Here is a 14,966-nt window from a genome sequence, read left to right on the forward strand (position 1 = left end):
TTGTCTGTGTCTCTGTCTATCTGCCTGCCTGTCTGTCTGTCTGTCTGTGTCTCTGTCTATCTGCCTGCCTGCCTGCCTGCCTGCCTGCCTGCCTGCCTGCCTGCCTGTCTGTCTGTCTGTCTGTCTGTCTGTCTGTCTGTCTGTGTCTCTGTCTATCTGCCTGCCCTGCCTGTCTGTCTGTCTGTCTGTCTGTCTGTCCCGTCTGTCCGTCCATCCGTCCGTCCCCGCCCCGCCCGGGTCACGAGTCCCGGGACCTCCGGGAGGACAGGGTAGAATTCCAGGTCACCCCGATGGCGGCGGCGGCGGGAGGGGAACAAGGGCGCGATTGTCCCCGCGGCGTGGCGGCCGCTGCGCCCCGCCCGGCCGGGGTCCTGGGGAGAAGAGGGGAGGAGGAGCCGGGGACCTGACTGGGAGGAGGACGAGGACGCCCGCCGAGAGCCCTCCACCGGGGCCCCGGGCGGGGGGGGGGTCCCCCCGGATGGGAGGGGGAGGGGGGGAGGGGGGATGGGGAGAGGGGGGAAGGGATGGGGAGAGAGGGGAGGGGAAGAGAGGGAGGGGAGAGAGGGGAGGGGGAGAGAGGGGAGGGGAAGAGAGGGGAGGGGGAGAGAGGGGAGGGGAAGAGAGGGGAGGGGGAGAGAGGGGACGGGGAGAGAGTGGAGGGGGAGGAGAGAGGAGGGGGAGAGGGGGGTGGGAAGGGGGAGAGAGGGAGGAGGGGAGGGGATGGGGAGAGGAGGGGAGGAGGGGAGAGGGGAGAGAGGGGAGGAAGAGAAGAGGTATGGGAGGGGGAGAGAGACAAAGGGGGAGGGGGAGAGGAGGAAGAGGGGAGGGGAAGGGGTGAGGAGGAGAGAGGGGAGGGGAGGGGATGGGGAGAGGGGAGGGTGTGGGAGAGGGAGAGAGAGGGGTAGGGGAGGAGGGGTAGGAGGGGAGGGCAGGTATGGGAGGGAAGGAAGGATGGGAGGAGGGGAAGAGGGGAGGGAGGGAGGGAGGGAGAGGACCTTGCCCCCTGGGGTAGGGGACATGGAGTGGAGGAAGGCAGGGACGGGACCCGGTTTTGGAGGACGCAGTAGCAAAGAGGCTGCAGGGTCTGCGCCCTCAGCGCAGGCTCCAGGCACCGCGTGGCTCTGTGCTGTGCCCCCACCCCCCCACCCCAAACAGAAGCCACTGCCAAGGTCAGACCTCCACCACCCCGGCTCCATCATCCCTGGCTCTCCAGCAGATACCGCGAGCTCACTGACTCCAACGCCAACTCTCTCCGATCCTGGCCTGGGCCTCCATCACCTCCGGGTCTCCATCACCTCCCAGCCCCCACCATCACTGGCTTCCAGCACCCTCTGGACCTCTATTATCTCTGAGTCTCCATCACCTCTGGACCTCTATCATCTCTGGGTCTCCATCACCTCCTGGACCTCTATCATCTCTGGGTCTCCATCACCTCTGGACCTCTATCATCTCTGGTCTCCATCACCTCTGGAACCCCATCACCTCTGGGTATCACCTCTGGACCTCTGTCACCTCCGTTCCTCCATCACTTCTGGGCCTCCATCACCTCTGAACCTCTATCATTCAGAGTCTCCATCACTCTGGTCTCCATCACCTCTGGGTATCACCTCTGGACCTCTGTCACCTCCGTTCCTCCATCACTTCTGGGCCTCCATCACCCCCAGGCCTCCACCACCTCCAGCCTCTATCATCCCAGAGTCTCCATCACCTCTGGGCCTCCATCACCTCTGGAACCCCCCATCACCTCTGGTGTCAACCTCTGGGCCTCTATCGCCTCCTGTCCTCCGTCACTTCTGGGTCTCCATCACCCCAGGTCTCCACCACTCCAGCCTCTATCATCCCAGAGTCTCCATCACCTCTGGAACCTCCATCACCTCTGGGTATCACCTCTGGACCTCTATCACCTCTGTTCCTCCATCACTTCTGGGTCTCAGCACCCCCAGGTCTCCACCACCTCCAGCCTCTATCATCCCAGAGTCTCCATCACCTCTGGAACCTCCATCACCTCTGGGTATCACCTCTGGACCTCTATCACCTCTGTTCCTCCATCACTTCTGGGTCTCCATCGCCTCCAGGCCTCCACCACCCTCCCAGCCTCTATCATCCCAGAGTCTCCATCACTCTCTGGGCCTCCATCACCTCTGGAACCCCATCACCTCTGGTATCACCTCTGGGCCTCTATCGCCTCCTGTCCTCCGTCACTTCTGGGTCTCCATCACCCCCAGGTCTCCACCACCTCCAGCCTCTATCATCCCAGAGTCTCCATCACCTCTGGAACCTCCATCACCTCTGGGTATCACCTCTGGACCTCTATCACCTCTGTTCCTCCATCACTTCTGGGTCTCCAGCACCCCCAGGTCTCCACCACCTCCAGCCTCTATCATCCCAGAGTCTCCATCACCTCTGGAACCTCCATCACCTCTGGGTATCACCTCTGGACCTCTATCACCTCTGTTCCTCCATCACTTCTGGGTCTCCAGCACCCCCAGGTCTCCACCACCTCCAGCCTCTATCATCCCAGAGTCTCCATCACCTCTGGGCCTCCATCACCTCCGGGTCTCTATCACCCTCCAGACCTCCATCACTTCTGGGTCTCCATCGCCTCCAGGCCTCCACCACCTCCAGCCTCTATCATCCCTGAGTCTCTATCACCTCTGGGTCTCCAGCAGACCCCAAGAATGCACCTTACCGGACTGCCCCTCCCAGGCAATCGAGGGCCCCAGGTGGGTTCTGCCCTCCCTCCTGGCCTTGGGGCCTGGCCTCAATTCCCTGCCCCCCCAGGTGTGTGAAGTAAAGGAGGAGAGGGCTGGATCTTCTTAACACTGCACATCCCCTGGCATTCTACCTCTGCGATTGTGGGGCACCACTTCAGCACCCCTTAAATTGTGTGCTGTCCGCTAGGCATTGTCTTTAGGCAAAACAGATCCCCAAAGAGCTATCTGTGGAACACACCTGTAACCCCAGCCGCTCAGGAGGCAGAGATCAGAGGAAAGATGGTTCAGCCAGCCTGGCTGGGTAGCACTTCTTTCCCAAATATCACAACTGCAGATAGGGGCGGGGGGCCCACATTCCCGAATCGTATCCACATTCGTTTATTTAATAATGATGTCCATGATGCCTCTGTTGCATAATAAATGAAATGAGCCCATCGACACATCAGGTCCCTTTATGAGCACAACTCAATCATACAGCCAAATGCCTGCGTTCACACCTGTAAACCCAGCTACTGAGAAGGGCTGAGACCTGAGGATCAGGGTTCAAAGCCAACCCCAGACAAGAAGGTCTATGAGACACTTCTCTCCAATCAACCACCCCAAAGCAGGAAATGGAGCTGTGGCTCAAGTGGTAGAGCACAAGCCTTGAGCAATCAATCACAACTGCACAAGACAACCTGTTTACAGCCCACTGTGAGTCCTTCATCTCACAATCTGCCTTTTCACTGTCCTGTCTCCTTCCTGGCCCCGCTGGTGACACCATCATGGGTTACCCAAAGACCCCAGCTGCACAGCTCTACCCACCACCAACCCAGCCAGTATCTTGATCCAGGTGAGCCATCCCTGAATCCTCCCCTCCTCCATCCACCCCCACAGCCTCCATTCCAGAGCCTTCATCTACAGCCTCCCTCTTGGAAATTGAAATTGTAAATGAGCCAACATGATATTCTCCATTTCCTGGTCCACTTTGCTCCTTTGTAAAGAATTTATGTATAAAGATAACTTATATTTGTATATAATAATCATATATAAATTATTAATTACAAAATCTGTTAGAAATGGAATTATGCATTCTAAAATGTAAAATATAATTATAAATATATAAATATAATCTCTCTGTATATATAAAAATCTTAGTTGTCCAAAAGGACTTCAATTCAACAACATTTCACAAAAAGACACATGGGAATTGGTCAAAATAGCCAAATACCAACCCTCAGTATATGCAATAAAAAAAAGAAATATGAGAAAGAGAATGAAGGAACAGATCAAAGTCAGAATATAAACGCACTCCATAGCAATACAGATTTTTTGAGCAGTTGTTTCTTGAGTCCCTCTAACAGAAGCTACAAAAATAAGCTAGAAAGAATAATGGTTTCTTGATAGAGCTAAAAGTGCAAAATGTCCTCATGAATTGTTTTTCTCCTTTTTTTTTTCTTTCTAAACTCTAGGATTCAATGAGCACTGCCTGGAAGTGTCCTTTGTCACAATATGCATTGTGTCAATGTGCAAAGTTGGCTTTAAAGCCCTCATTGTTCCCCCCAAAAAAGCAAAACAAAGATTGCACAGCAAGAGGATTAGCTCAGACTCTCAGTCCCAAATCTCCTCCATCTCTCTCTCCTTGCTCTCTCCTTGCACCAACCATGGAAAAACTGTGCTGGGCTTGCTCAGGTTGGTTGAAATCTTTTCCCAGCCCTTTGCTAAGGAGAAATGGGGCTTGTACCTGTCATACCAGATACTCAGGAGGCTGAAATATGAGGATCACGATTCAAAGCCAATGCGCACAGGAAAGACCATGAGACTCTTTTATGTCCAAGGAACCACCGGAAAACCAAAGGACGGTCCCTTAGAAAGGAGAAGCTGGGGAGCCAGGAGTGTGGCCTAGTGGTAGAGTGCATGCATGAAGCCGTGAGTTTGATTCCTCAGTACCACGGTGCATGGGAAAAAGCAGGAAGTGGTGCTGTGGCTCAAGTGGTAGAGCCCTAACCTTGAGAAAGCCCTGAGTTCAAGACCCAGGACTGACAGGAACAAAAAGACAAAAAATAAAACAGAAAAGAAAGAAGTTGGCCAGCGTCTACCCAGCTCCAAGGCCTGGGGGTGAGAACAAGCCATCTTGTGAAAGACCTCAGGGATCGCACCCAGGACCTGAGTTCAAGTCTTACCACTGACAAGAATAAAAGCTTGGCACAACTTCTATTCCGGACTGCAGATCTTGGTAACTGACCAGCCTGGCAGACTGTTAGCCTCTCCAATCAAGACTGCTTAGCTACTTTAACTGAGTGTTGGGATATCGCCTTGATTTTTAGACTATTTTGAAATAAATAGATAAATAAATAAATACATGTATTTGTCTTTTTCCTGCCTAGGTTGGCATCAAACTCTCATCCTCACATCTCAGCCTCTAGAATAGCTAAGGTTAGGGGCATGAGCTATGCCTAATTATGACTCCTTTTTTTTCCCCTCTGCGTGTGCAGTTTGGGGGGCTCGAACTTGGTGCCCCGGTGCTGTCCCTGAACTCAACTTGGCGTGTTACCAATGGAGCCACAGTGCCACTTCCTGCCTTTTGTTGATGAGTTGAAAATCAGAAGCCTTTTGGTGATTGCTTGAAGATAACAATCTCATAGCAGGGCGAGGTGGCTAGCTACTCAGGAAGCTGAGATCTGAGGATCACGGGTTCAAAGCCAACCCCAGCACTAAAAAAAAAAAAAAATCCACGAGACTCGTATCTCCAGTTAACCACTAGAAAACTGGAAGTGGTGCTGTGGCTCCAGGGGCAAGGAGGTAGCCTCAAGCTGAAGAGCTCAGGGACAATGCCCGGGCCCAGAGTTCAAATCTCACAACCACCACCACAACAAAAATCTCATACACTTTCCTTCCCTGGCTAACTTTGAACTGTGAACTGGGGTCCTCAGATCTCAGGCGTGAGCCACTGACACCAATATATAGTATATGATATATATCATGACTATATGTTGTATATTATTATATATTAGAGTACATATTATATATTATTTTATATGAATATTAATTATAGATTACACCAGAAATTCTTTCAAATAGATCGCCTCAGATTTTTTCTCCTTCCTTCCTTCTTTTCTTTCTTCCTTCCTTCCTGTGCCACTACTGTGTCTTGAACTCAGAGCTCTGCTTGGCTTTATTATTATTATTATTATTATTATTGGTTCAAGTCATGTGTTCTATTTCTGAGCCAACTTCTAAAGGGTTTCACGGGAAACTCTGACCTTGATCTTGGGGAACTTGAGGCCCAGAGCCTCAGCTCCACAGAGAGACTCCACAGATTTTATTTCCCCAGCAGGAAATAGCCGCTGACTTAACCCCTTTGCATTTCCAAGCCTGACCTTAGGGCCCCCGGGTGGAGCCCAGGAATTTCAATTGCCCTACCCCAGGCCTTTATCTAACCCTTCCCCTACCAGAGAGGAAAGCCAGGCACCCTCTGCGGAAGGACTGAGCACTGAATCCTGCTTTATCACTTTCAATCATTTAAACCCTAGGAGCAGGTGATGGCCCTGGAGCTTGAACTCGGGGCCTGAGGGCTGTCCCTTAAGCTTTTTACTTTAACCAAGGCTAGAGTTGTGCCATTTGAGCCACACACTTCTGGCTTCTTCTTCTTAAGGAAATAGGAGGTTAAGAGTTTTATGGAAATTTCCAGGCTCAAATGGTGATCCTCAAATCTCAGACTCCAGACTGGCAGGCCTGACAAGCAAAACCTGCTTCACAGCCCCAGGTGGTAAAAAGAGATAAGGCTACCGTAGAGCTACTGTTAAAGAATCTGGGTACCTAGGAAAGAAAACAAGAAAGAAAGAAAACTTATCCTAGCCACAATCACTCCACCCAGAACCAGGCAATGGTGGGAAGGGAAGATTTCTTCTCTTGATTCTTTTAAACGTTTACTCACTCAGGGCCATTTGACCTAAGTGAATTTTTCCATGCAACCTGAAGCAGGAAACAGGCTTACCCATAGCCCCACTACGCCCAGAGAAGTTACTAAACTTTTCGGTGACTCATTCGCAGAATCTTTGCAATCCACAAGATTTCATTCCACACTCCTGTGACTGCTGGTGGTGGAATTTGGGGGGGGGATTAGCAGACCAAAAAAATTATATATGTATATAATATATGTATGTATTATATATTTATATATATATATTTATATATTATTTACATAGAAACATAAGTGTGCATGTATATTTATGTTATTTCTATATAATCATAAAAATGCACTTATCGTTATATATAGATAATACACTATGTATTTATATTTATACATTTATACTTATATTTGTATATGTTATATATAAAATTATATGTTTATATGTATATAATTTATATAAACAACATCGCAAATATATTATTTCTTCTCAATGAAACTGGGGGTTAATGTTCAAAGAAGCGAAGAGTTCATTCGTCTCTCCTTTGAAAACAGAAATAAAGCTTAATTGAAAGCCGGGTGTGGTGGCTCACGCTTGTAATCCCAGCTACTCAGAAGGCTGAGATCTGAGGATCACAGTTCAAAGCCAGCCCTGGCACTAAATTCCCTGAGACTCTTATCTCCAATGAACCACCAGAAAACCAGAAGTGGTACTGTGGCTCAAAGGGTAGGGTGGTGGCCTTGAGCTGAAGAGCTCAGGGACAGTACCCAGGCCCAGAGTTCAAGTCCCACAACCCACAAAAAAAAAAAAAGGAAGGAAGCAAGCTTTTAAGTTCACCCCCATATTGGGGATGAAAAACAAAAAGATTTTTATTATGATTATGATTATTCCTAAATGTGACTGAGTACACACACCCATTTGGCCCTTTCTGCATTGTTTCTATGGAAAATAAAATAAAATAATATATATATTTACGTATATATAAATATATATATAATATACATATATAAATAAATATATATATATATTTTTAAAGCTGAATCTGGAGCTGAAATGCCATAGCAACTTTTCAGTCACGAATTCAGAAAAAGAAAACCCCCTGTCCCTTCCCTTCCTGAAGACCTGGACCCTGGATCTACCCCCCCCCATTCCTCCCTTTACCCACAATTTCAGAAGTGACTGTCACCTACGCTGGTTAATTCCTTCAGATCAGGATAACCATTGCCGGGATTCGATTTCTCCCACAGGGAACTAAATCTGTGCCATTCACAATGGACGGAAGCCCATCTTTCACATTGAAAGCACGATTTTTTTTTAAAATGAAATAAAATAAACCAGGCTGAGGCTCAATTTCTCCTTCCAATCTCCATATCGACAGGCACCCCCCCCTTTTACAGGGACACCCCAGATCCCTCATCCTTAAATGCACTCATCTGTAACATGAACAATGGAGGAAGAAGAAGAGGAAAGATGGGGGCAGGGGTGACACTGATGAACATATATCACCTGCTTCTGATTCACCGCCTGACTTTTACAATAACCCCCACCCACCCACCCCCCTCCCCAGATACTCTGATCCAGGACTTTCTGGGCATCTCTAGAAGAACAAAGCCTCCCCCCCCCCATCTTCCTGCTACCCACAGAAGAGAAGGTGAAGATAGAGGCCTTGCATGAATTTCTCGATGGATTTGAGCAGAGGTATTAAAAAATGGCTTTACCTTCATGGCTGTGCTGGAATGAGAGAGAGGAAAATCAATCCCAGGGCGACTTCAGCTTCCTCTCTGCTTCTGCTGCAGCCAAGCCTGCAGCAGACACGTGGCGACCCTGGACCAGTCTGGTGTGTGGTGACTCTGCTGGGTTCTGCTCTGCTCGGCTCTGCAGATCACATGTGCAGGAGAAAGCTGCCATCTGCTGCCCCCAGATGGCCAGCACAGAACCAGCAACTAATATTTTGGCGGTGGGGGGAGTGGGGATTCATAAAAATGTTACTTTTCAGGATCACCAAAGCGACTCCCCATTATAAAAACAGAAGTCTTGCAAGGGTTGTGCTTTGTTTCATTTATTTATTTATTTTGCTTGTTTTGTTTTTTACCCACATTGGAACTTGAACTCAGGATCTGGGTGCTGTCCCTTAGCTATTTATTATAATTATTAATAATAATAATAATAATTTCTATTCTTCAAGACCAGTGCTCTCTCACTCCAGTCATACAGCAAAACACAACTCTTTTTTTTGGCTGGGTGAGGGTGGCTCCCGCCTGTCATCCCAGCTACTCAGGAGGCTGAGAGATGAGGAGCAGGGTTCAAAGCCAGCCTGGGAAGGAAAGTCTATGATCCTCTTATCTCCAAGGAAGCACCAGAAAACCAGAAGTGGCGTCGTGGCTCAAGTGGTCGAGTGCCAGCCTTGAGCTGAAGAGCTCAGGGAGTGTCTAGACCCTGAGTTCAAGCCCCAGGACACACACACACACACACACACACACACACACACACACACACACACACACGTCTTGTTGGAGGAGATTAGGATCTCACTGGATTTCTCAATTCCTGGTGGCTTTGAATCTCAATCCTCCCATCTCAGCCTCCTGAGTAGCCGGGATTACAAGAGTGAGCCATGATCTCTGGGAAAATATGTACCTTTTGCACAGTGTAAAGTGACTCGTTCCGTCCCATTAAAAGAAGAATAGATTTGTTTCCAGAATGGTATTCACTGGTCAGTGATTGCATCACCTAAAACTGTCGAGGTAACCAAAGATGCACTGTTAAATCGATTTACTACTGTCCAGAATTTTAAGTTAGTTGAGGATTTGGGTGTTACGTTTACTCGAAGATAATTACAAAATATGATTACTGCTGATGTGAAAAGGTATTGGAATAATATTCCATACTCTCAATATTATAAAAAAAACATTATGTGTGAGAGTAATGTTAACCTATTAGACTTGAGGATTTATTTTTATTGCCTTTACTGGGGCTTGAACTCAAGGCCTCCTCTTCTCATCTCCTTGGGTTTTCTGTTGAAGGCTGGGTGCTCTACCACCTGAGCCAACTCTGCTTTTTGCTGAGTATTTTCAAGACGATGTCCTGAGGACTTTTCTGCTCGAGCTGGCCTTGAATTCCCATCCTCTGCATTGCAGCCTGCTAAGTAGCTATTTTTCTGTTTATTATGATGCCTCTTGTGCTCAAGGAAACAAACTAAAAGGTAGGAAAACTCATAGAGGAAGAAATGTTTTCATTATGGTATGTATGTGCTAAATTAAACTCCGGGCCTAGGCGTTATCCCTGAGGTTCTTTTTGCTCAAGGCTGGCGCTCTACCACTTGAGCCACAGCTCCACGTCTGGTTTTCTAATGGTTCATTGGAGATAAGACTCTCACAGTCTTTAGTGTCCGGGCTGGCTTTGAACCGTGATCCTCAGATCTCAGCCTCCTGAGTAGCTAGGATGACAGGTATCCAGCCTTCCAGGTTGACTTTGAGCCATGATTCTCAGGATCACAGAGAGAACCACTGTGCTGAAAGCTGAGCTCTAGCAGGGTTTGAAGGTTCTAAGACTCTAAATACCAATGTGGAGTTAGCTAGCAGAAAATCAGGGCAAAAACCAGCCTGCCCTAAAGCCAAAAAAAAAAAAAAATCCCAGGTTCTTGAAAGTCTGGTTGGAGCAAAGATCTTGGGAGACATTGACTAGTTGTTGTGGTCAAAAACCCACGTGCAGACAATGGGTGGCTTCACGCCTGTCACCCTAGCCACTCTACCGGCTGAGATCTGGAGTATCACGGTTCAAAGCCAACCTGAGCAGGAAAGTGTGTGAGACTCTGATCTTCAGGGACCCACTAAAAGCCAGAAGTGAAGTGGCTCAAGTGGTAGAGCATTAGCTTGGAAGGGAAAAAGTTCAGGGACAGGGCCATAGGACCCAGGTTTAAACACTTGCACTAGGACACACACACACACACACACACACACACACACACACACACACACACACACACACAGAGTAATAATTAATTTTTTTTAAAAAAACAGAAGTTGCATCTGAAACACTGTGAAAGAAGTTTCTAGATGCTATTGTTTGGATCTTGCTTGATCCAACTCCTCCTACTCAAACTCCTACTCAAACTACAAAGCCCCAGTTCACAGCTGTGGCCGCATGGCGGATCTGCAGCTAAGTCCTTAAAGGAGTTAATGAGGGGAGGTGTTCAGAGTGGGGCTCTAATCTGGCAGGATGGGGAAGACACAGGGAAGATTCGGGGGGAAGGGGGGAACGTCTCTCCCCCAGTGGAGTCGTCCTACCTCTCTCTGGATCTTGCCTGGAAGTTCAGTGTCAGAATGGTGAGAAGTGACCACAGTGGTGGTGGCCAAATTCACATGGAAGTCTTGGAGTCTTCCAGGACATGCAGGTTCTAACTTGTGAGCTTCCTAGAATAGATGTTCCTTGCCTATTAGACACTGAATGTCTGAGTGTGTGTGTGTGTCTGTGTGTGTGTGTGTGTGTGTGCTGGTCCTGGGGTTTGAACTCAGGGCCTGGGTGCTGTTTCTTAGCTCTTCTGCTCAAGGTTACTGCTCTACCACAGCTCCACTTATGCCTTTCTGGTGGTTATCTATCTATCTATCTATCTATCTATCTATCTATGATATATATTATATATTATGTATGATTACATATTATATATTAACATATCATCTATTATTATAGATGGTATAGAATATGTGATATATTTTATAATATAGTATTATGTTGTATAACATACAGTGTTTCATATATTAATATAGCATATTATAAAATACATAATTATGTTATGAATTCTATTTATTTGTTATTTTGTCTTATATTATTTATATATTGCATAAATTAATATACCATAGAATTATATATTAAATATGCTTATATAATGATATATGATAATTTATTATTTATATATTGCATAAATTAATATAATATAGAATTATATATTAAATATGCTCATATAATGATATATGATAATTTATTATTTATGTATTGCATAAATTAATATCATATATAATTATATATTAAACATGCTTATATAATGAATAAAATATTATTTATATGTTTTATAAATTAATATATGATTATACATGAATATAATGTGTATATATAATATATAAATATTTTTTAAATATTTAATTTTAAATATAAACAAATATTTATATAAGCATATATATTATAATTTTATAAATATATAGAACATATGTGCCTGATTATATATGCATATATAATCATAGAGTCTATCAGATTATATATGTGTCCCCAGTGGTAGTATTAAATGAAAAATTTTAAAAGATGGTTAATTGGTGATAGACTATTTGAAGACTGGGCACAAGTGACTCGACGGACAATTGGAGGGGGAAAAAATTAAAATTAATGTAAATTAAATTAAATTTCAATACATGACCAGCAGAGGGCACCAGGAGGCAGAGTCTCCACCACACAAAGAGATCTGTTTCAATACAGGCATCACTGCAGCACTGTGGCATTTGGCAAATCTACATTATATGACGCGATTATTTGTGGCTTCTGATTTCGTGTGTGTGTGTGTGTGTGTGTGTGTGGTTCTGGAATTTTGTTGTTGTTGTCATTTGTATACCAGACCCGGGGCTTGAACAGCCAGGCACTGTCCCTCAGTGGTTTTTGCATAAGGCTAGCGCTCTACCGCCTCAGCCATGCTTCCCTGACAGCTTTTTCGAGGTTCACTGGAGAGGAGAGTTTCACAGACTTTCCTGCCCAGGTTGGCTTTGAACTGCCATCCTCAGGTCTTAGCCTTCTGGGTAGCTGGGATGACAGGCGTGAACCAGGATTCGTTTTTCAACCAGTGTTGGGGTTTGAACTCACTCTCGCTTGGCTTTTTCCCTCAAGGCTGGTTCTCTGTCACTTGAACCACGCCTCCACCTCCAGCTTTTTCCTGGGTCATTGGAGAGCAGAGCCTCTGAGATTTGTCAGCCCTCGCTGGCTTTGACCTGTGCCCATCCAGTCTTAGCCTCTTGAGGATTACAGACATGAACACTGGTCCCTGGCCTTGATGTCACATGAACCATATGAAAATAATAAAAGAAAAACAATGGGCTGGGAGCATGGCCGAGTGGTAGAGTGCTGGCCTAGCATGCACGAAGACCCGGGTTCGATTCCTCGGTACCATACACATAGAAAAAAGCCAGAAGTGGTGCTGTAGCTCAAGGGGTAGAGCTCTAGCCTTGAAAAAGTCCAAAGACAGTGCTCAGGCCCTGAGTTCAAGTCCAGCAACTGGCAAAAGAAAAGGCAAAGAATGCAATGTAACTGTACGTTTTAAAGCCATGTGACAAAACCCATCATACACATACACAAATAACACACTGTACACTTGTCTTGGTGGGTAGAATTATAGCCAGGGTTTGTCACTTGTCTAGCATGTTCAAGGCTGTCCAAAAAAAATTTGTTCTTGCCAGCCCTGGGCCTTCCTTTCTTCTCCTTCCCTCCCTCCTTTCTTTCCTTCCTTTCTTTTCTCCTTCCTTTTGGCCCTCCCTCCCTCCTTCCTTCAAATGCCATTTGAAGGAAATTACATCTGTCACACGTTAGTAAGAGAAAATCTGGAATTTAAAGCGCATCCCTCCAGCTGGGCACCAGTGGTTCAGATCTACAATCTTAGCTCCTAAGGAGGATTGAAGGGAAAAACCACCCTGGGCAGAAAATTCCTTCCCTCTTCAAAAAAACTTATCAGCAACAAAAACCCAGACTGGAGGCATGGTTTGAGTGGAATAGCACCAACCCATGGAGAAAGCAAGCTGAGCAAAGTGCAAGGTCCTGGGTTCAAACCCTTGTTCCAGCGGCTCACACCCATAATCCTAGCTACTCTGGAGGCTGAGCTCTGAAGATTGCAGTTCAAAGCCAGCCTGGGCATAAAAAGTCCATGAGACTCTTATCTCCAATGAACCACTAGAAAACGGGAAGTGGCGCTCTGGCTCAGGGGCTAGGGTGGTAGCCTTGAGCTGAAGAGCTCAGGGACTGCGCCCAGGCCCAGAGTTCAAGTCCCATGACCAACCAAAAAAAAAAAAAGGAAGGAAGAAGAGAAAAAGAATAAGTAAGCTGCATTCCCTTCTTTCTAACCAAGTCTTATGTGCTAGGCTTTCAAAAGAATAGTTTTCCAAAAAATATATGGTGGATCTCTAAGATTAATCTCTTCTTGATCCGTGACAGCCACTTTGCCTAGCCAACATGTTGCTGGAGGAGAGAGGGTTACGAGGGAGGAAAGAAAGACAAGACCAGGCCTCAGAGCAACAAGAACAAAAACTAGAAAAAGCTGGGGCTGTGACTCAGGTGGTTGAAACCCATGGACCTGAGTTCAAATCCCAATATTCTCTCCCCCAAAGCACCCAACACAGAGGGGTGTATGGTTTTCCTCTGTGGGACACACACACACACACATAGAACACCAAAGATTTCTTTTCAAAATTCACTCTGTGATGATATAGTTTCTTTTGTGGTGGTGGTGGTGGTGGTGGGACTTGAACTCAGGGCCTGGCTGGGATTTGAACTCTGGCTCCCTGAGCTCTTCAGCTCAAGGCTGGTGTTCTACCACTTGAGCCACAGTGCCACTTCTGGTTTTTTTGGTGGTTCATTGGACTTAAGATTCTTATGGACTTTCCTGCTCAGGCTGGCTTTGAACCGCCATCCTCAGATCTCAGCCTCCTGAGTAGCTAGGATTATAGGTGTGAGCCACTGCGCCCAGCTATCTAGTGTTTTTGTTTGTTTTTGTTTTTTTTAAGTCTGTGTTGCTCTTCTTCCAGCTCAGTCAGATAAGATTTGACTAAGAGAAAAAGAACCTGGCTTGGCCGGTAGCTCACACCTGTAATCCCAGCTACTCGGGACATTGAACTGGAAGATCTAGGTTCAAAGCCAGTGAAGGCAGACAAATCAGAGCGATCCTTAATCTCTACGGAACCGGCAAAATGCTAGACTGGAGGCGTGCTTCAAGCGCTAGCGTGCCAGTAGGGAGTGGTGAAGACTGAGGAAATGTACAAGGCCCCCCAATTCAAACCCAGGTACTAGAAAAGGGAAGGGAGGAAGAAAAGAAGGGAGGAAGGAAAGAAGGGAGGAAGGAAAGAAGGCAGAAAGTCCAGTGGATGCAGTTCAGAGTGTTGAGGGAGGAGAGGCAGGAGGGATTGGAGATGTGAAGTTGACATGGAACAAGGAAATTCACCCCTCTTACAACGAGTAGACAAACAGACAGACAGACAGACAGACAGACAGACAGACAGACAGACAGGCAGGCACTGAAATGACAGGACTGACACCACGTGTTTGCCTGTGGACTCACCAAAACCACCACTAAAGAAGGGCCAGCATCCCCTCCCTCCCCCTCCCTCCCCCTCCCTCC

The 14,966-nt window shown here is 46.7% G+C and overlaps 1 protein-coding gene across 1 annotated transcript in view; it reads right to left on the reverse strand.

Annotated features, from left to right (window-relative positions):
• Positions 1 to 8,448, reverse strand: part of Bcat1 (branched chain amino acid transaminase 1) — a 35,681-nt gene extending 27,233 nt beyond the window's left edge. Inside the window, exon 1 of the mRNA XM_090324434.1 lies at positions 8,323 to 8,448. Within this exon, the coding sequence (XP_090180560.1) occupies positions 8,323 to 8,328 (6 nt within the window). The 5' untranslated portion in view covers positions 8,329 to 8,448. The remainder of the gene's footprint in view (positions 1 to 8,322) is intronic.
• Positions 8,449 to 14,966: the final 6,518 nt, after the last annotated feature.

This window comes from Megascapheus bottae, chromosome 35, assembly GCF_031878675.1.
Source record: "Megascapheus bottae isolate mThoBot1 chromosome 35, mThoBot2.hap1, whole genome shotgun sequence".
Lineage (NCBI taxonomy): Eukaryota > Metazoa > Chordata > Mammalia > Rodentia > Geomyidae > Megascapheus > Megascapheus bottae.